Source organism: Lutra lutra, chromosome 14 (genome assembly GCF_902655055.1).
Source record: "Lutra lutra chromosome 14, mLutLut1.2, whole genome shotgun sequence".
Lineage (NCBI taxonomy): Eukaryota > Metazoa > Chordata > Mammalia > Carnivora > Mustelidae > Lutra > Lutra lutra.
In genome coordinates this window covers 30,697,669-30,718,452 of record NC_062291.1, presented here as the reverse complement: position 1 = coordinate 30,718,452, position 20,784 = coordinate 30,697,669, and the positions used below count along the sequence as shown (strand labels likewise).

Sequence of the window (20,784 nt, the reverse complement as noted above, 5' to 3'; positions counted from 1 at the left end):
TGATTTTATTCATGGAGGCAACATCTGCAGCCAAAGACTACACTTCCTAGTCTCCTTTGCAGCTACTATACCGTGTGACTAAGTTCTGGCTGATGAGGTACAAACACAAGATTTTTGGGTAAGACCCAAGAAGGCTCCTTAAAAGGAGTCGGACATCAGGCCTTCCACCTATTTGCCTGTCCAGCAGCTTGAAATCAGACATGGTGACTAGACCACCATCAACCATCCCGGACCAAGAGGGGACCTGGAGAGGAAGCCAGAGCTGAAGGAGGCAGAGTGGAAAGACAAGAGACTGGGTTGTCTCTTGTCAACTGACTGTGGAGCCACTCTAATGGCCTCAGACTGCCCTCTAATTCCTTTATTTAAGAGGAAAAACCCTCATGTGTTTAACCCACCATTTGTTTGGGTTTTCTGCAACACAAAGCTAAACTGAATCCTAACTGATATACCTAATCATCCCTGAACAGTCCTTGGGTAAGAGGAGGCTCTATAAAAAAGGCAGTTCCCAAGGAAATTGTTTTGGATTACCTGTTCCCAAAACTCCCTTTTCTGTAAAATCCCCCTACCCCCTAACCCCCACCTCACTGTCCTTCATAGTTCTGATTTGATCCATTTGACTCTTCTTTCCTCCAAACATAAATCCTCTGCATCTGACCAGCTGGTATTTGGAATTGAGCTGCTATGAATGATTTAATTAGCAGTGGAGCTTGACACAAATTGTAGAATGGGACATGCCATGATGGGCCAGGTGTGAGGTGATGAGTCTTCAAAGAGGGAAGAGTGGAGAGGATATGCAAAGAAGAAACAAGGAGGTGCTCCAGACAGAGAGTGAGTGGGGGACAGAGGCTTGGGGTATCTTTCTCCAGGCAGGACCTGGCTGCCTTCAGGTTCCCATTCCTGTGTATTTCCCTACAGTAACCACTTTTTTACTTTAGTGGATTCCTATTTCCTGTGACCAGCAGAAATTTCAGGGGACAGAGACATTTTTGGATGTGGTTTTCCAAGAGGCATGCCTCATAACATTTAATTTTATGCCCAGGATTTTGCCTGATGTGATAGTGAGACAAACATAAAACTAAATGACCTGAGGATTGTTGGGGGGTGGAGGAGTAGGGATAGGGTGTTTGGGTTATGGATACTGGGGAGGGTATGGGCTATGGTATGTGCTGTGAAATGTGTAAGACTGATGATTCACAGACCTGTACCCCTGGGGCAAATAATACATTATATGTTAATAAAAATAATAAAAAAAAACTAAATGGCATCCCCTGCTTCCATTGAACATCTTGTGTTCTGCACTGAGAAACGCATGATGGGATCACTGTTACTATAGATTTTAATTTTGACCTTTAAAGGTTTATGTAATTATAAATATAATTTTTATAACTTTGATCCAACATAACACAGTAGTAGTAATTTCATATTCTGTGTTTGCTTTATTATGGATGAACTTTAAACATTGCAACATGGCTCCGATGGAGGCTCCCTAAGGGGTTAGGGTGACATCACATCAGGCCCCAAGGTGAGTCTGAAAATTATGACTCATCATTCTTTCATCCCCATTATATTATACGAAACCTACTGTGGTTATTATAGCATATCTAGCCACAGCAAAGAATGATAAAAAAAAAGTACTAGATATCTTTTCCATAATGACGACAAGAGCTTTAGCTGAAACAGAAATGGGAAACATAAGGATGAAATTATAGATTATAAGGATTACTAGATTCAAGAAAGGGCTCTATAAGAAGAGTGCAGAAGGGCTTCATTTAGAGCCTCTAATGTTAGACAGACATCTTCATCCGCTAGTTTAGGGATAACATTAGGTATAACATTTTTCAGAGGTAGAATATTTAACAGTAAGGATAGTAGTGAGAGTACACTAATGTGCACTAATGTTTGCAAAGCATTTAAATTGTTTCTTCTCATTCTGTTTCAGACCCCCCCCCCCTTTTTTTTAAAGTAGGCTCCACACCCAGCATGGAGCTCATTGCAGGACTTGAACTCACAACTCTGAGATCAAGACCTGGACTCTTAACCAACTGAGCCAATCAGGTATCCCATTCAGCCCCATTCTTTTTTTTTTTTTTTAATTCTTTTATTTTTTTATAAACATATAATGTATTATTAGCCCCAGGGGTACAGGTCTGTGAATCGCCAGGTTTACACACTTCACAGCACTCAACATAGCACATACCTTCCCCAATGTCCATAACCCAACCACCCTCTCCCTAACCACCCCCCACCCCACAACCCTCAGTTTGTTTTGCGAGATTAAGAGTCTCTTATGGTTTGTCTCCCTCCTGATCCCATCTTGTTTCATTTATTCTTTTCCTACTCCCCAAACCTCCCATATTGCCTCTCAACTTCCTCATATCAGGGAGATCATATGATAGTTGTCTTTCTCCGATTGACTTATTTTGCTAAGCATAATACCCTCTAGTTCCATCCACGTGGTCGCAAATCAGCCCCATTATTCTTAAGGGCAGATTCAGAGAGGCTCAGAGGGACCCTGATCCTGTTTTAATTTTTACTTACAGTTTGGGTTTGGCCAGAACTGGAGGGGGTTCTTTGATGGGTGAAGAAGGCTCAGGGATTTTTGCTGCCTGTCCATTGAATCTTTCCGGGAAAGAATCGGGCCTGGTCTGCTTGGTGGTCACCACACCCTCCTCAGAAGATGCTTCACTTCCTTTGTCATCTTCTGGCAGGTTGAAGTGCACACGGAGCCCAATCCTTGAGCTGGACCGGGGCTCATTGTGGTTCACCAGAACTCCTTCAAGTTTGGGTTTAGGGGCTTGTTCCACAGAAGGGGGCTCTGGGTTGGGTGGGGATGGCTGTTGCTCAGTAACAGCCAGGTTGGTGGTGGAATTGGCCGAGTGAAGAGACCCATTATTTCTGAGGTCTTCATTTCCTGAAAGGACAATAACAGGACCTGAGCTGTTAGCCTCACCCAGTAAGACTGAGACAGGATTATAACTGTGAGCTGGGCCATGCAGCCAACCAGATGAGTATGCTAATGGGAGAATGCTTGTGAAAAACAGTGACCATAATCTGGGGCATTAAAGAATGGTGAGGATACAGGGAGAAAAAAAGCCTTAACTAAAAATCCAAGTACCGGTTTGGAAAGAATATTAGAAGTGTATAAAACACCAAGGGGATGTTTTCTTAAGGAATACAAGAGATAGCAGCAGGGTCATGGGTGGTGGTCATAAATGCAACAAGAAAATGAAAATTGGATATTGTTCCATAGTCTAGACTGTTCTGGCCTTCCAGGACCCTTACCTCTTACATCGAGCTGTGCAATGCTTGACACCGTGCCGTATTTGTTGCTTGCTGTACATGTGAAGCACCCAGAGTCTTCTGCAAACACCTCAGCAATGACCAAAGTACAAATCTCCTCTAAATGCCAGTAAAACAGAACAGTTACGGACTTCATTGTGGAAATGGAATTATAAAGTTTACTGATATCAGATGAGGATTCTATAAAAGTCAATATAAGAAGTTGATTCTATGAGTTGTTTGAAAGTAATCAGTCTAAACAATTATCTGATTGGATTGGCTGATGAGCAGACTCAATGAATCAAAGATGTACAACAGAAAACTCCACATTGACTATTGGCAAGAGGATCCTACGATAACAAAATATCTTAATAAATTGTGAATTCCCGGATCATTTTCTGTTTTTATGTTATCAGTCCAGATGATAAAAATAGAACTGAGAAACAGTATACTTTAAAAAATCACAAAATTAAATTAGGAGTTAAAGCAAAAGGAGATTTGTGTGAAATAAAAAGATTAATAAAACATTTTAAAATCTAGGGCTTTCATTATGTCTGTGGGGAACTTTTCCACTGAGGTAATTTTAAATGAAGGCCACAATTTAAAACTGGGCAAGAAATATTTTGCTGTGCTAATAGTAATTAGCTGATAGAGTAATTTGAAATTCCAGGTGAAAAAAGAGTGAAAAGCATCTTCTCTTTTGCAATACTATGGTAATTCTTATGGATTATTTCAATAGACAGCATAACCCCCCTTTGAATAATGAAAAAGGTTATTTGCCATTATTCAAATAATGATTCCATCATCATGGAATTGATTCCCAGATTAAACCATGTGATTATAGCCTAAAATTATTATAGTTAGATATTCCTTGACATGAAGAGAGGTATAGGACAGTAGCATTATCACTCAGTGGACCTGACATGAAAAACAAAATTAACAAAGGCATTGTTGTATTAGGAGGGACTTGGGACTCTCACTGTTTCATGATAACTGAATTGAATTAGCTGGCCACCTTCTAGGCAAACTGGACCAGAGGCCACAGCAGACAGTGTTGAGTACCTGCTCCAGAGCTTTTCACCCTCCTTCCTCCTTCCTAATAGAATTCTGGCTTGGTCCACCCTCCTTGGAGCGGTCACATGCTTCAAGGCAACTTGGCCTCTCCCTCTCCCAGTCTCAGGTGGCAAACCCTGACTGGACACGCTAAATTCTGTTCTTTCTAATTCATGGCATGCACCATACAACTCCAGTCAATGAAATAGGAGGGAAAGCCTTCTCTCCTTTTCTGGAAGGAAGGAAGGAAAGTCTTTTGGGGAGTCCATGAGAAAGATTTCTTTGCTCTTAGAAGAGAAAAAAAAGAATTTTGTTCCTGAATTTTGCCTCTGCAGTGTTGTCTGCATACAACACTCAGAACTGTGGCAGCTGTCGCAGGTAGATGAATAAAACAAGACTAAGCCTGAAGACAGTGGAATGGGAAATGGGGAAAAAGCTTGGCCCCAGATGATCTTGGAGATGTAAAATCACGCAATCTTAAGACATTTCTCAGGACATCTTGCTACTTGAGAAAATACATTTTTCTTAAGACTTAAGCCACTTTTAGTGAGGTCTTCTTCATTGCTGCCAAGAACCCTAAATGACAGAGAGGCAAAGTTTGGTCTGGTGCTTCTCTGTACTTTTTCTGAACCCTTGGACTGTGCTTCCTTCTCTCTGTTCCCCTTCCCAAACATTTCTACTCACAGTCTTCAACAACCACTTTCAGAAAATGATCCAATTAATTGATTCACACGACACCGTACCTGTCTGATGAAATAAAGTATTCTGTCTCCAAAGGGTATTTGCTTATACAAGATAGAGGAAGACCTCTCTGGCTATGAAATTTTAGATCACAGAGCTGGGAAAGGCAGTACTTGTTTTGGGAAGGGACCCCTTTTGGGTGCCTCTGAAATGATTCTGTATATGAAATTGCCTTGTGGAAGAGCCTGCTCTGGACAAAAGTGTCAAAATCTGAAATATTTTCAAGGGGAAAAATACCACTCCATAAGCAATGCAAGAATAAGGCTGCTCTGTTCTTTACTTATGTATCCCCAAGGCCCTAGGGTAGGGCTGTGCCGTATGGATGGTCCGTGTCTGCTTCTGGAATGCCTTTCCATTCAGTTTTCAGAAGAGAGAATTATAATAATGAAATCCCAAATAATCATTCTTACTCAGGGGCACAAATACAATCTAATTTTCCAGGGTGGTCACAGAGAAGAATTTTCTGTTGTTTACACTGTGGTTTGTGAGTAATTTGCATTTTCTAGAGGTTAGAGCTTCACCTACCATCACTCCCATGTCACCTTGGTATCTTCCCAATCAAATCTAATAACACCATGGAGGTTTTATTGATTCTGCAAATTTCAAAATCTGATGGATAAGTTTTAAGACACATAAACCGTGGAATTGGAACTGATCTAGCATCATGGATATTGCTCTGCTCAGTTTTGGGAGGTCACGTGTTGGGGTTAAAAAAAAAAAGGAGGGAGAATATTCCTAAGAAACATCCCTTAAAAACCGGGAACTAACTGCATTCATGTTCAGTATTGGATATAAATTCCAAATTTGCATGTGCTCCCCTCTTTTCCTTTTCCTACAGTAATAGCTAGAGTGGGTTGGGATCCTGCTTCTAAAACCTTAATTTTCATTTTTTCCTTGACACCAGTGTAACATCAATATGTTTTACTATTTATGTAAGATATATAAAATCACTGACTTATGTATATATATTTTTATATATATGTGAAATCACTAACATGTTAACATGTTACCATGCTAACAAATTAAAGTTAAAATGATCCTTACCTGGTTCTGCCATGGATCGAGGTTCTAAAAGAAAAAAAAATTAAAAGATTCTAAGCATTTCTTTTACCGAGAGGCCATATTTTCATCAGAAGCTTCCTATAGAATTTCAGTCTCTTGAAAATCATGAGTGATTTGATAAAGTTAATCTCTAAGTGTGGAGGTAAAGCACCAATGACCTCGACGGGGACAGGACAGTTGTCACAGAAGGGCAGCAAGAGAGTTGCTAACCAGATGTTGCCATATCTCGGGATATACCTGGATTCCACTTGGACACACAAAGCCTTAGGTGAGGAAAATTGACTGAGTTAGGGATTCAGGAACAGCTTGCTTTTACTAGTACCCTTTCAGCTGTACCTGAAACAAAGTTTGTGCAGACTGAGACTCATTCTTGGCAAGGGTTCTCACGTCCTAATAAAATGTGGACTCTACCTCTTGCTCTAAAGTTTCTAGATCTGATTAGTTGATTCACACTACACTGTACCTGCCTGATAAAATATTCTGTCTCCAAAGGGTATTTGCATATACAAGATGGAGGAAGAACTCTCTGGCTATGAAGTGTTTTCATAGTCAGAGAGCCTCAGGGTAGATAACAAAGGAGATTTTTTTTTAAAGATTTTATTTATTTATTTGACAGACAGAGATCACAAGTAGGCAGAGAGGTAGGCACAGAGAGAGAGGGAAGCAGGCTCTCCGCCGAGCAGAGAGCTTGATGTGGGACTCGATCCCAGGACCCCGGGACCATGACCTGAGCCAAAGGCAGAGGCTTCAACCCACTGAGCCACCCAGGTTCCCAGGAGCAGATTTTTTATCTTAAAATTCTCTGACATTCCTGGAAGTGCCTTCATGGTACTGAATACAGAATAGAGGTGTTCAATGGCAGGCATTCAGTAAGAGTTGTGGAACTTAGTTACAACCTTCCACACTGCTAGAATTACTCAAGTTTTTTTTTTCTCAAGTTTAAATGGTATTCAGATTATGTTATTGTTGCTGCTACTGTTAAAATCTGATAGCAGTTTGACTCACATATCAGTGATAAGCAGAGGCAAATTAACAACAGCAACAAAAAAATTACAATGTATTTTATGACGGAAATGGGTCAAGGTGAAAGCAGTACATGATAAGAAAAAGAAGAATTGACCACTGGAATATATAAATAATTCTTACAGTAAAAAAGAAAAAATCTTCAGTAGGAAAATGAGCAAAGGATGTGAACAGGTAATTTAGAAATAAGGAAATACAAAGACCCAATAAACATGAAAAAAATTCCACCCCCCCATTTGCTTAGTGAAGTACAGATTAAAACAAGCATTCCAATTTTGGACCTATAAAATTAGTGAAAATTTTAAAAATCTTTCATATCTTTCATTAGTGAAGGTAGGAGTAAAGGGCAGTCCCATGCATTGGTGGTTGTAATAAAATATAATTAGAACAACATGTGTCCCCCCTCATTTGGGATAGTCCTGTTTTATTCCTGGGATCTCTGTGTAATTATTAATGGCAATCTCTTTCACTCCCAAAGTCCCAAAATGTCCCAAATTAGATGATCAATTATGTGATTATCCTCAATTTAGTTGAAACTTTTGGGCTGGCATTTTGGCAATATATATTGAAAGCATAAAAATGGGTGAATTTATAGTAGCAATCCTAGTGCTCTTTATTTTTTTTTTCTTTGAGAATTTATTTTTAAGTAATCCCTACACTCAGTATGGGGCTCCAATCCACAACCTTGAGATCAAGAGTCATATACTCTACTGACTGAGCCACCCAGGCACCTCTGATACTCTATCCTGTAGATATTCACAAATTATTTTTCTTTTATATGCATTGAAGCAATTTACAAAAGTAAGAATCTGTGAGCAATTGAAATATTCAATAATAGGAGATTAAATAAACATAAAGTTGATTGTATTGATTTGTTTTTAAAGTATATTTATTAACACGAAAAGATGTTCATCACCTGCTGAGTAAAAAAATCAATTTACAAAAAAGTGTTAGATTTATTTTTATATTTGAAAAACATGCATGGAGAATTTTTGGAGACTAGACAACACAGTATTATTAGGCTTTAGTTTAGAGCATTATGAATATAAGTAATTTTTAAATTCTTTTAATTATATTTTTATTAATTTTTTATTAATTTTAACTTGGTTGTTAAAAGTTACAGAAATAAATGAATACAATATATTTATAAAAATTAACTATCAGAAAAATAACTTTAAAGGATCAACTTACTTTTCTGTAAAATTCTGAAATCTGGAGAATCTTCTATCAAGGTCCCTTCTCTATACCACTCAACTTTAGGAGATGGAGCTCCTTTTACTCTGCATTCAAAGACCACCAGCTGACCTTCAGAGGCTGATAAATTCTGTAACATCTGTAATGAGAAGAATATTGTTAGAACCTAGAAGTATACATTTTTGGAATTTAGTTCCAGTGCCAAATTTTAGAAAAAGATAGTATCGTCTTCATATTTGGATTCTCTCCAAATCTTCTACATCTTCAGTGGTTTCAATTCTGTGTATTATTTTTGAAGATAGAATCATCTGAGCCCATATGAAGCTTTTCCCTCACGATCGTCTTCTTTTTCTTCTCTGTTGCAGTGCCAGACAACTTTGTTAAATACTAGGTGACACATTGGAAGTTTTGGAAAAATGCTGGCTTTTGGTAAAGTACTTCTGTTCTTAAATGCCCAAGTAGAGTTTAGTTTCCAGAAACAATAACAATTTAAGAAATCTGTGAGAGGATCTACGAGGCATCGTCAATAGAGTAATGTATTTCTCCACATAAGACCGTCACTGTTCGTGAGGTGGAACATCCCTGTGTCTCAAGTAACTGACTCCATTTTCCTGGCTTTGTCTTATTAACAAATATTCCTGGAAATTGACTTTTGTTTTGTTTTCTTGTTTTCATTATGTGCTTTTTAAAGTATAGCTTCAATGATCTCTTGAGGGATATAAACAATGACAATCTCTATAAAATCACACAAATAGAGTCTGATGTCATGGTACAATATGTTGTAATTTTGTGAAAGGATCATTAAATGTTTTTGTGCACATCCATGAAAAAAGGTTTACAAAACCACTTCACTTTTGTTTGTTTGTTTGTTTCTTGAAAGTGCAGAGCCCAATGTGGGGCTTGAATTCTCGATCCTGAGATCAAGATCTGTGATGAGATCTAGAGTCAGACACTTAACTCACTGAGCGACCCAGATGCCCCTACAAAACCACTTTGAACTGTATCATATCAATATATTCTATAATAGAATCTACCAGAGAATGGCACTCACAGTTTCCATTCACAGCCAGTCTTTCACTCATGATTTGTGAGCTTAAAGGCACACATTCTGGGGCACCTGGGTGGCTCAGTCAGTTAAGCATCTGCCTTTGGCTCAGTTCATGATCCCAGCAGGGAGCCTGCTTCCTTCCCACTGCTTATGCCCTCCACCTCTCTCTCTTTCTCTCTAATAAATAAAAATCTTAAAAAAAAAAAGTCACACATTCTTTTGTGTAGTTGGTACTTCATTTGACTTGAGAAAGAGAGAGAGACAGAGGGAAAGAGAGAGATAAAGGGTACCAGTAGGGGAGGGGGAGAGGGGGAATAGAGGGAGAGAGAGAATTTCTCAAGCCGACTCCAAGCTAAGCATGGAGCCTGAGGCAGGGTTCGAAGTCTCACTACCTGAGACTAAGCCAAGAGTCCAATGCTTAATCTGCTGAGCAGCCCAGGTGCCTCTTGTACTTCATTTGATTATGAAATTCTTCTTTGGCATGTGTGTGGGCATATTACTGTTTTTTTCATATTATTGTTTTTAATGTTGGAGCAAACATTATAAACATGGAAAGATTATGATTAACTTCCTCTACAAGCTCTATTAGTAACAAATGCTGCAAGGTTTTCTATTATAACTATTTGTATAACTGCATTAGGGAAATATTGGCTTCTGCATCAGAGAAAGGGAAAGCTGGTATTTAGCTACATTTTTGCTTTTGTCATTCATGTTTTATAAATATTCTGTGATTATTTATAGGTATTTTATGAACAATGTATGATAGTATGTTCATGGCATGGCCCCATCATATTTATGACATTTGTCTAAGGAATATAGGGGTGGGGATGTCCACACAGCCTTAGCTATGTATAGTAGATGACTTTTACCTCAGAGGTATGTAAGTTGATATTGGGAAAGCCAGGGGGCGCTGTAGTTCAACATTAGTGTTCAGGTCTTTTGCGCTCCCAAATTTGTTTGCTGAAGTAATTCAAGGTGAGATTTGTTCCGAGGGGTCTCTGAATTAATAAGGAACTATTGATAAACAAAAACAATAACAACCCCCTCCCCCAAAACACCTTCTTATTCTTTACCCCAAACAACAACTTCTAGTGACAAGAAAGGAATGTTCTTAGTAAGCAGGGAACATCAAGGAGTCTTGGGTACTCCTGGCAAGCTGGTGGATATGCCCTCCACCTTGACATCTGATCAAATTCTGTGTAACATGGAAGCTTTGAGGCTGAGTGAAAATTTTAACGGCAGTCAGACATCTCCCTGGGATTCATACGAGATAGAGTTTCATTCCTTGAGGCAAACGAATTAGAAAAACAGACCAAGGGGGAAAAAGTGGTGGTGGTGGAAGAAGGGATTGAATAAATTAAATATGGCATCCTTTTTAAGTGGATGTAAGAAGAAAGAGGTCACTCTATATGTTCTGACATGGCTTGCAGTTCAGATACATCAGCCAATTCTCAATCTGCAGAGGTTACACCAAAAGAATATACTTGAGAGAATATGTTGATCACAGTTGAGACCAACATTAATTGGTTGTAATTGCTCACTTGACATTGAAGATCAAGACCTGTGTTCTATTTGAGAGTCCAGCCAAGATCCTCAGATACTACATTAATATACCTGCTAAGTGTCTGTGATATGAGATGCAAACTCATTCTATTTGATACATCATCAATACTCAGTAGGAGAGGTGCCAAGGGTCATCTTACAAGCCACTCAAAAAAAGTTTTTGAAAGTCACAGTTTGAAGGACGATGATAGTTGTTACTGTTGAAGACCGCTTTTCTACAAAAGTCTCATGAGAAGGAGTTGACTCACACCAGGGTCCAAACCAATCACACCATTTGAACATAGTGCAGATGGTGCGATATTCAACAGGCCAGTAGGTCTTAGGGTGTTATTAATGGCATAATGTCACCAGACCTGATCAGAATCATTTTGACTCCACTGAAAATGAATAAGATAAATGAAACATTCCCCAACTAACAAAGATTTAATTAGTCTAAACTAGGAATTATGGATTTGGACTAAAGTTCTTAAACTGAGGGTTTACAACCTCCTGAGGTAAACATATCCAAAGGGCAAATCTGTCTTGTGTTCACCACTGATCACCTGGAAAGACATTCTTTGTAGGGTGATTTGACAGCACAAAGCCTTGAGAAGCATTTCTTCCATAACCATTTGATATGGGACTTTTTTTTTCCCTCTATTCCTCCTAAAGATACTCTGAAGCCACAAAACAATGAAAGCAATAATTCTTTATTTAGTTGAAATGGAAGTTATTCACCACTGGATCAATATCACTACGTGCCAGGTACTGTGCCAGGTGCTTTAAATGTGAGCTGAAAGGAGATAGTTTGTGCTTAGATTTATACCCAAAAATATAATATAAGGATAACCTTGAGAAAGGACATCTCCCTTATTGGTTAAAAGATTACAGCTAGGGGCGCCTGGGTGGCTCAGTGGGTTAAAGCCTCTGCCTTCGGCTCAGGTCATGATCCCAGGTTCCTGGGATCGAGCCCCGCATCGGGCTCTCTGCTCAGCAGGGAGCCTGCTTCCTCCTCTCTCTCTGCCTGCCTCTCTGCCTACTTGTGATCTCTGTCTGTCAAATAAAAAAAAAAAAAGATTACAGCTATAAGGTTCATACTGTTATTTTATTCTTTTTTTTTAAAAAAGATTTTATTTATTATTTGACGGAGAGAGACAATAAGAGAGGGAACACAGGCAGGGGGAGTGGGAGAGGGAGAAGCAGGCTTCCCACTGAAAAATGAGCCCAGTGTAAGGGCTTGATCCCAGAACCTTGGGATCATGACCTGAGCCGAAGGCAGATGCTTAACTGACTGAGCCACCCAGATGCTCCCCTGATTTTTTTTAAAGAGTTGGTGGGGGGGATACAGGTGGGAGGGAGAGGAAATCTAAAGCAGGCTCCACACCCAGTGTGAGCCCCACACGGGGTCTAATCTCACAACCCTGAGATCATGACCTGAGCCAAAATCAAGAGTTGGATGCCTAGCTGACTAAGCCACCCAGGTACCCCAGTTTATTCCTTTTTTAATGCAGTTGATATTTGTGTACCTTGGGAGAGAGAGGCTGCAAGTGAACGTGTATAGTGCTTTAGGCTGGAGTTGGTTCAAAGGAGTTTTTATGGATAAAGAACTGTTTGACGGAAGATCTTTTTACCCCTTGGTGGGCGCAGGTGCCCAGAGCAACAGTTAAGCCAGAAAGTTTCTGGCATTGTTGGGCTGGGGAGGGTTGGCGGGGGGCATGTAATATTTAGAAATCTGGATCCGTCCACTGGCCCAGTTATTTCAGGGTTTTCCTGCTTCTGCTGTTATATAATGAGGTGCTCTTCAAATTCTCACTTCCCCTGCCCCCTTGCACTCTTCAAATTACTGCTGAAGCAGCTGGAGCCAGGGCGGCTGGAGCCTTGAAAGCTGGCCAGGGCAGCTGCTGCCGGACTGGGAGCAGCGGGAGCAGTAAGATTCTAATCTAATTTGATCATCTACCTCCCTTCGCACTCAAGAAGTGTGAGCTCTGTTTTCTCCCCCATAAATAGAGTGAGAGTGCTTTTGATACTGTATACAAGATGGAGGATAGTCTATTTCCATAAAATATTTTTAAAATATAGGCATTACCTAGAAGTAGAGCAGTGAACCAGATATGGTAGTCTCTCAAGCTACCACTGTTTTGCTGGGCAGCCCTCCTTTTCATTTCAACCTTCTTTAAAAAGAAGATAATGCTAGTACTTCCCTATCACCAAAGGAGGCACAAGGAGTTAAATAAAACTCCACTCTCTAATTTTTGCTTTAGAAAAATAGCTTCCTGCCATTACTGGCAAAGAAATGCTTTGTTGGGCAGTATAGAAAATCAATCATAGGCATTGGAATGCCAGAAGTCCCTAAAGAAGTAAATACAGCAGGAATAACCCAAACAAACGGATGCGTAATGGCTCATGCCATGTGATTACCATCATCGGTGGCCCTGACTCAGAAATTTTCTGACACTGGCAGTGACTATGCCCTCAATTCTGCCCTCACTGGTGGAAACTAACGCAAGCACACCATTGCTGATAAGTCTGTCTGGAATCTGAGCCACAGCCTATCCTATCCCTGTGCCCTACCTCTGAGCAATCCTGAGCCCATTTATGGAGGCAAAAGCACATCTCCTGAGGGCTGAGAAAGCCTATTCAGAGTTTGGGTCTTTGTATCCAAGGACTGTTTTCCTAATGTTTTTGGAGATTTATCTAACAAACGCCATACACGGATGGTCCCCGACTTTATATTATTCAACTTACAATTTTTCAAATTTACGATGATGCCCAAGGGATACACATTCAGCAGAAACTGCGAAAGATTTTGAAATTTTTTTTTATCTTTTCCTGGCCTAGCAATATGCCGTGTGCTCCTCTCTTGTGATGACAGATAGGAGGGCTGAGTGGCAGCCTCCCGTCAGCCATGCCATCACGAAGGCAAACAACTGATACCCTGACAACCATTCTGCAAGCATCCAACCTTTCTGTTTTTCACTTTCAGTACAGTATTCAACAAATTCTACAAGATATTCAACATCTTACTGTAGAATAGGCTTTCTATTAGATGATTTTGCCCAGTTGCAGGCTGATGTAAGTGTTCCGAGTATGTTTAAAGTAGGCTAGGCAAAGCTAGGGGTACTCAATGCATTTGGACCTATGATATTCTCAAGTTTTACTAGGTTTACTGGGATGTAACTAATGAGTAATTTATTTTCCCATTTTTATTTGTCAAAGCAAATACGAATCTGCCCATGAGAGTATCTAATTGCAAGGAGGTATCAGAGTCACCACACAAAAGCCCCTAAGCCTGTTCATTTAACCAGCCCATGAAAATTAAATGTAAAGAAGTGCTAAAGTCCTATTGGATTTATTGGAATAATATGGCTTTGGACCTACTGTTTCCTTCATGGACTTCCATCTAGATATTGGAGATAACCTTCAAGGTGCTTGTGTGTGTACAAACAGCTTCATTAGTGTGCTAATTTTTGTTCCAAAGGTATGTACCAGGTGATTCAGATGCAGGGAAGACAGAACACCTGAGAAGATTTGAAAGTGAGCGGGAGACAAGGACACCTATCTGGTGTCTGGCTAGGCAAGTGGTGGTGAGGAAGAGGAGAGAGGACACTTCAGCTGGCACTGGGTATAAATTATTCTGTGGTTTAGTTGCTTTTGAAGAGTCAGCACTGTCTCTAGGGTGTGACAAAAGGGCATGAAAAATTAAAACGTCCCGATTTGGGGTGCCTGGGTGGCTCAGTCAGTTAACCATCTGCCTTTGGCTCAGGTCTTGATCTCAGGGTCCTGGGATTGGGCCCGTGTTGGGCTCCAATGCAGGATGCGGAGAGTCTGCATCTCCCTCTTCTCCTGCCCCTCTCCCCTCTTCGTGCTCTCTTGCTCTCTCTCAAATAAATAAATAAAATCTTTTTTAAAAGTCCAGATTCTGTGGCACATAAGCTCTGTTTTAAGGCTAGGTGACTTAGAATTGAAATAAGAGATAATTAGAGGTAGCTCTGTTGGCTGTACTACACACATGTGCATGCCCATATGTTTGCATGTGCACACACACACACACACACACATACACATCTATACAAAGGTCTACTTATAACTCTTCTTCAAAATCTTGTATTCTCTAAGTCATAGATATGTTGCTTTCCTACCTCAAGTCTTTGAAAATAGTAAGGCTGAAATTCCAAAAACAGATTACAAGAAATGAACCTGATACATGGCGAGGCATCTTGCTTCACATAAGAATGTCTGCCCAACTGATATGGATATGGATAAACGTCACTCTAGACCCTGCTTGACTTTGGAAAACCATCTGAGATGAGGTGATACAATAGAACTTTCCTAAAACTGATGTTTCCGTGGAAGTTGTGCATTTAACTCTTTCTTCGGGGTTCATACTCTTTGGAAAATATGCCATTTTTGCCATTTTGCTCTAAACCATGATTTCTCAGCCTCAGGACAACTGATAATTTGGGCTGGATGATTCTTTATTGTGGGAGGTGTAGAAGCTGCTTTTAGGCCACAGGCTTGAGCAATGGTTGAAGGGCCTACCTAGCTGAATGCAAACAGGCTCATTAAACCATAGTTCCTAACTGACCAATGGGCTCCTTACTACCTGGCATACTTCCTAAGATTACCAAAAAAGGGAAAATTCCATACATCTCCATACACCCTCACTCCACCCTAAAACTATAGCTCCTTACCACTGCCTCGTAGACAGTCTCTTCTTTGCTGTCCTGCCCGCAGCTCCCTTGCAGGATAGTCAATTAACTTCCATCTCCTTTGTTCAGCCTTGGCTGAATTTTTTTTACCACACACACCCACTGGCCCCCACCCAATCAGGACACCCCCAAAGAGGCTGTCATTGTGTACATCACAGGAGGGTTAGCAGCATCTCTGGATGCCAACAGCACGATCTCCTGGTGGTGACCACCAACAATATCTACAGACATTGCAAACATCTCCTGTGGGGCAAAGTTAACTCTGATTGAGAACCACTGCTCTAAACTAAAGCATACTTCTGACAGGACAAAATCTCTTTGGGCCTCCCTTTGGAATTCATATAAACAATAAGCTGTAAATCCAGGTATGGATTTCCTCCATGTGGTCTTCATAACACCAAAAAGAACGTGACTCAATTTTCACCTTTAAATTTATTGTCTCGGGCAATACAAAAACAAAGCATGCTATCTAAAGGTAGGAATAATAGACTGGGAATTGGGAGAACCTGTTTCTAGTCCTGATTCTGCCACTAACTCACTTTTTGACCTTGGATAAACTGCCTCGAGTCCCTGGCCTCCCTTGTGTTTTCATTTGTAAATGAAGTGCTTGAGTAAATTTTCCAGTTCTGAATACAAAGATTGTGAGACTCAAAATTTGATGCCACCACAATAGTTGATATGGTGGACTAGAAGAAGAAAGTTCTTTGTCCTTGAGTGTTCCCTTTATGTTAAGCCTCCTAAGATTACTTAACTCCATCGCCTTAAACACTAGAGACATGTACCTGCAACCTGATTCTTCTGAAAGTTCAGAGAAACCTTTGGAGTAGGGAGTGGCTAGAAACTTATCACCTGACCCTTAGGAGTGGCTACTTCATTTAACAGCAATAAGTTGGCCATATAGAGATCAATGTGGTGAGTGGTGGAAGACATTCCTCTCCTTATGCAAACCAGTATTAAAAATCTGGGACTTGAAATGACCTGGTAACAACTACCAAAACCCCCCAAACCCTATTTAGTACTTATTAAAGACCAAAATCCTGAGCTAAGTCAGTAAATCTTGGATCCTACAATTTTGTGTGGGTACTGTGCTTTGTTTAAAGCCATGACAGAAAGAAGGAATATTTTCATTACCTTTGTAAACACAGGAGCTGCAATGATAGGTTTTCCATCCAATCCTTGCAGATAGTTGGTAGGGCTCTGACACTATTAGAAGGGAACCAACAATAGATTCATTGTCACCATGATTACTACCTAGATGATAGATAAAACAAGTCTATAGCATTTTGTATATGCAATTATTCTAAAACCAAAAGACTGACCTTTCTAAGTCTGTGAACCACAGACTTCAAATTTGATACTGAATTGATTGTATTTCTTTCTAGGTCATGGTGGTTATAAATAAGTGCTGTCTATCCCCACAGCCTCAACATACAGAGAGAGCTCTACTGGTTATAATAAACCCTAAACCCCTGAGGAAGTTCCATAAAACCTGAGTCTCCACATACCACAGCTTGAAAACTCCTGGGTTAGAACTAAAATGTGACCCCTCTACATTATTAAATGGATTAAATAAGAAACTCTGTTTGAACTTTTTTAAAGTTGCAGATTAATATGTTTACTCATACATAAATAAATATATCAATAACATATTACAAATATACTTAGATTAGTATGACTTCATATTTTAAAAATATTATATATATTCATATACATGCACAGAAAATGCCTAGAACTATCTGCTAGCAACTATTAACAAAAGGTACCTCTGAGGAGTTGGGGCATGGGAGTAATATCTTGACCAAGGTTTTTATTGAATATACTTCATATCTTTTGAATGTTTTTACAATATGCATGCATTATAATCATCATCATTATCATAATCATCATCATTAACTTGAAGGATGAGAGCATTAAATGCTTTCTAAAAAAATCATTTCCTGGTTTTTGTATCTTAGAAAGTAGAATTATTTGCAGCTCCATGAAACTGAGTTTCATGAGATAGTATCCTGCCTGGGCCAGTGTGAGAGCTGGCAGCTCTTTGTATACCTAACCAATGCCCTTCATTAAACTGGAATATCAAGACTACTTAGTAAAGTTTCTTTTCCCGTGAAATCTGCCTATGACGCTAGAGAATATGTTCTCACAACAATAAGAAACGCCGTTATCATGATCGTGGAAGTGTGTTGCCCAAAGTCATGAAGTTGCCACAGAGGAGAATACAATCATGCCGTACAAGATGGCCATGGTCACAGCGCCTGCTCCTCACAGTCCATGGCACCTGTGTTTCACTTAGACTCTATACCTGTTGGATGGCTGACACCCTGGGCTGGGCCACCACATGCTGGGCTTGGGGTGCTGCTGAAGGAATGGCTGCAGAAGTAGTGGGAGTAGATGATACCTCTTTTGGCTTCTGGATTCTGAGAAATGATTAAAATATAGATTTTAAAACAGACCTGTCATTGTTTTTGGGAAAATTCTTTCATAAAAGCTAGTAATGTCATCACTTCTTGCAAGTTAGATGTACTAAAAATTTTTGTTCAACAATATTCAACAAATGCTTGCACTTTTTTAATATACACTTTAAAAAATATTTTTATTTATTTATCTGAGAAAGAAGGAGAGAAAGTGCACAGGAAGAGTAAGAGAGAGAGTGAGAGGGAGAGGGAGAAGCAGACTTCCTGCTGAGCAGAGAGCTGGATGCAAGACTCCATCCTAGGAGCCCAAGATCACGACCTGAGCCAAAGGCAGAAGCTTAACCAACTGAGACACCCAGGTGCCCCTTTTTACTATACATGTTGATAGGCAATGTCAACAGGAAGATGATAAGTTGCCACTACTGTCCTTGAGTTACTCGCCCTCAGCTGGGGACTTAAGAATATTCATAACTAACGGAGATTCAAGCAAGACAATTGCAGAAGATAATTACTTGAGATTTTTGTTGTCGTTCTATTTTCCTCTGTATTTTCCCTCCCTCTTCCATTCCAAGTAAAAGTCCAGGTTTCATAAACATTTGCTTCTGGCATTTTGGCGTGGCATAAAGCAGAAATAGCCTGAGTCAACAAGCTCAAGTTTACGTGAATTAAGTTAAATTAAAAAGATTATTTGAAGGGCAAGAGAGCCAGGAAGTAGTCACAAGAAGACTGTGGAAGGGAGATTATTTTAGTTTTGCTGTGAAGAAGAGAGATGTCTGAGGATCTTGTCAGAGAGCCTGACAAGAGGGAGAACCAGAGTTCAGAGGGGATGGCAACCCCTCTAATTAAAAGGCTCCCAGTCTTACTAAAGATATCAGTCCCCCAGCATGTCAGGAGGCAACAAAGCGCTGGACTTGAAGGGACCTTGAGGTCTGGAAGATAAGACTCCCTCCCATATCCCATAGGGATAGATGACTGATGACAGGATGGGCTTCCCTTTGGTCCAGTTATTACCTCCCTCTTCCTCAGCTCCTTTATCTCTAAAATGTGGAAATAATAATTCTTACTTCAGAGGTTTTTTGTGAGGGTTAAAAAAGGTAATTCATGTAAGATGATTAGAACAGTGTTTAATATCAAACACAGTGTCTATGTCTATATATATATATCTACCGTCTTTGTACATCTGTGGAGGAGGAAAGGGATGGCCAATAATGAGTGATTGAATTTTTTTTTCCAGCCCAGAAGGGTGGGGTCTCAGAAACAGAATTATGTAGTGATACAGAGGCTATCTGTGCCCCCAAAGCATCCATCTTCTTCTTCAACAATAATAGAATTCCTGATTTCTTTATATGGCTATTCTAAATAAAGACTGCATTTCTTGACCTTTATTAATCTAGGTATGGCCACATGACTACTCTGTAGTCATGGGATATGAAGGATAGTGATGTATGTTGATCTAAGGGAAATGACCTTAAGAAGGGGGTGGGGAATGCCCTTCATTACTTGCAATCTAAGACTAAGATGGGGCTATCCTTTAGGAATGAAATGAAGCTGGAAGCCACTGGAACCCAGTGAAATGTAGAGCCATTCTACCAGCCAAATCCATATGTTTATGTGAATGAGAAATAAATATCTCTCTTATTTACATTACTGTCATTTGGGCTATGTATTACACAGAACTGAAGCTAAATCCTAACTACCAAAAGTAAATTTAAAGAAAATAATCAACCAAGATATTTCTTACTTATTCAAGTTTGTATATCAAAATTCCTACCCATGAGGCTTGTAAACCATGTTATGAGAGACTTGAGGAAGAAGTTAGGAATGTGCGGTGGAGGAAGAGTTTATTAGAGAACTTGACTGTGTCTTGAAGGATACATAGTTTTCCAGGCAGAGGGGATAGGGCATTCCTAGCAAAGTGAACGACTTGAACAAAGGGATGAACATAAACTATACATTGTTTGAATGAGACAGGAGCAGTGTAGGGAACCTGAGGTGGCAGAAAGGAGGAGGAAGCAGGAAAGCCTGGTTGATACTCTACTCAATAGGCTTTGTATGTCATGTTAACTTTTTTTAATGTTGTTCATGTTGTGTTTGTTTGTTTGAGATTTTATTTACTTATTTGACAGAGAGAGAGGGAATACAAGCAGGGGGAGCAGCAGGCAAAGGGAGAAGGAGAAGCAGGCTCCCTGCTGAACAAGGAGCCCAGTGCAATATGGGTTCATCCGAGGACCCTGGGACCATGGTCTGAGCTGAAGGCAGACATTTAACTGACTGAGCCATCCAGGCGCCCCTTGTGCTTGGTTTTTATTTTCCCATTGATAATACATTTTTTTTTAAAGTTAGGGAAATGAGAGGATCAGAATTATCTTTTAGAAAATATCTGGTTGTAGTTTGGAGGCCATGAGAGGGAGAAAAGGGCTGGAGCAACCATAAGGAGGTGGCTGGCATAAAGAGGCAGGAAAGAAGGAGGAATTGACCAAAAGCCACGAGAAAAATAAGGAAGAGTTAAAAAGGAGAAGTCATTTACTCTGGTTATGAACTTTCATATCTGTGAAAAAACTAAAAGCAAATTATTATTTCTATTCCAAGGCAAGCATACACAAAGGTATTTTAAAGACTAAGACATGGGGCACTTGGGTAGCTCAGTGGGTTAAAGTCTCTGCCTTCGGCTCAGGTCATGATCCCAGGGTCCTGGGATTGAGCCCCACATCGGGCTCTT

General features: G+C 40.0%; 1 protein-coding gene across 3 annotated transcripts in view; it reads right to left on the bottom strand.

The window, feature by feature from the left end:
• MYPN (myopalladin) overlaps positions 1-20,784 on the bottom strand; it is a 108,833-nt gene that overhangs the window by 42,990 nt on the left and 45,059 nt on the right. For all 3 annotated transcript variants that reach the window (XM_047702580.1, XM_047702579.1, XM_047702581.1), the window contains 6 exons: positions 17,954-18,068; positions 16,783-16,854; positions 8,350-8,491; positions 6,118-6,141; positions 3,283-3,399; positions 2,539-2,911 (listed from right to left, as the gene is read on the bottom strand). In XM_047702580.1, the coding sequence (XP_047558536.1) occupies positions 2,539-2,911; positions 3,283-3,399; positions 6,118-6,141; positions 8,350-8,491; positions 16,783-16,854; positions 17,954-18,068 (843 nt within the window). The remainder of the gene's footprint in view (positions 1-2,538; positions 2,912-3,282; positions 3,400-6,117; positions 6,142-8,349; positions 8,492-16,782; positions 16,855-17,953; positions 18,069-20,784) is intronic.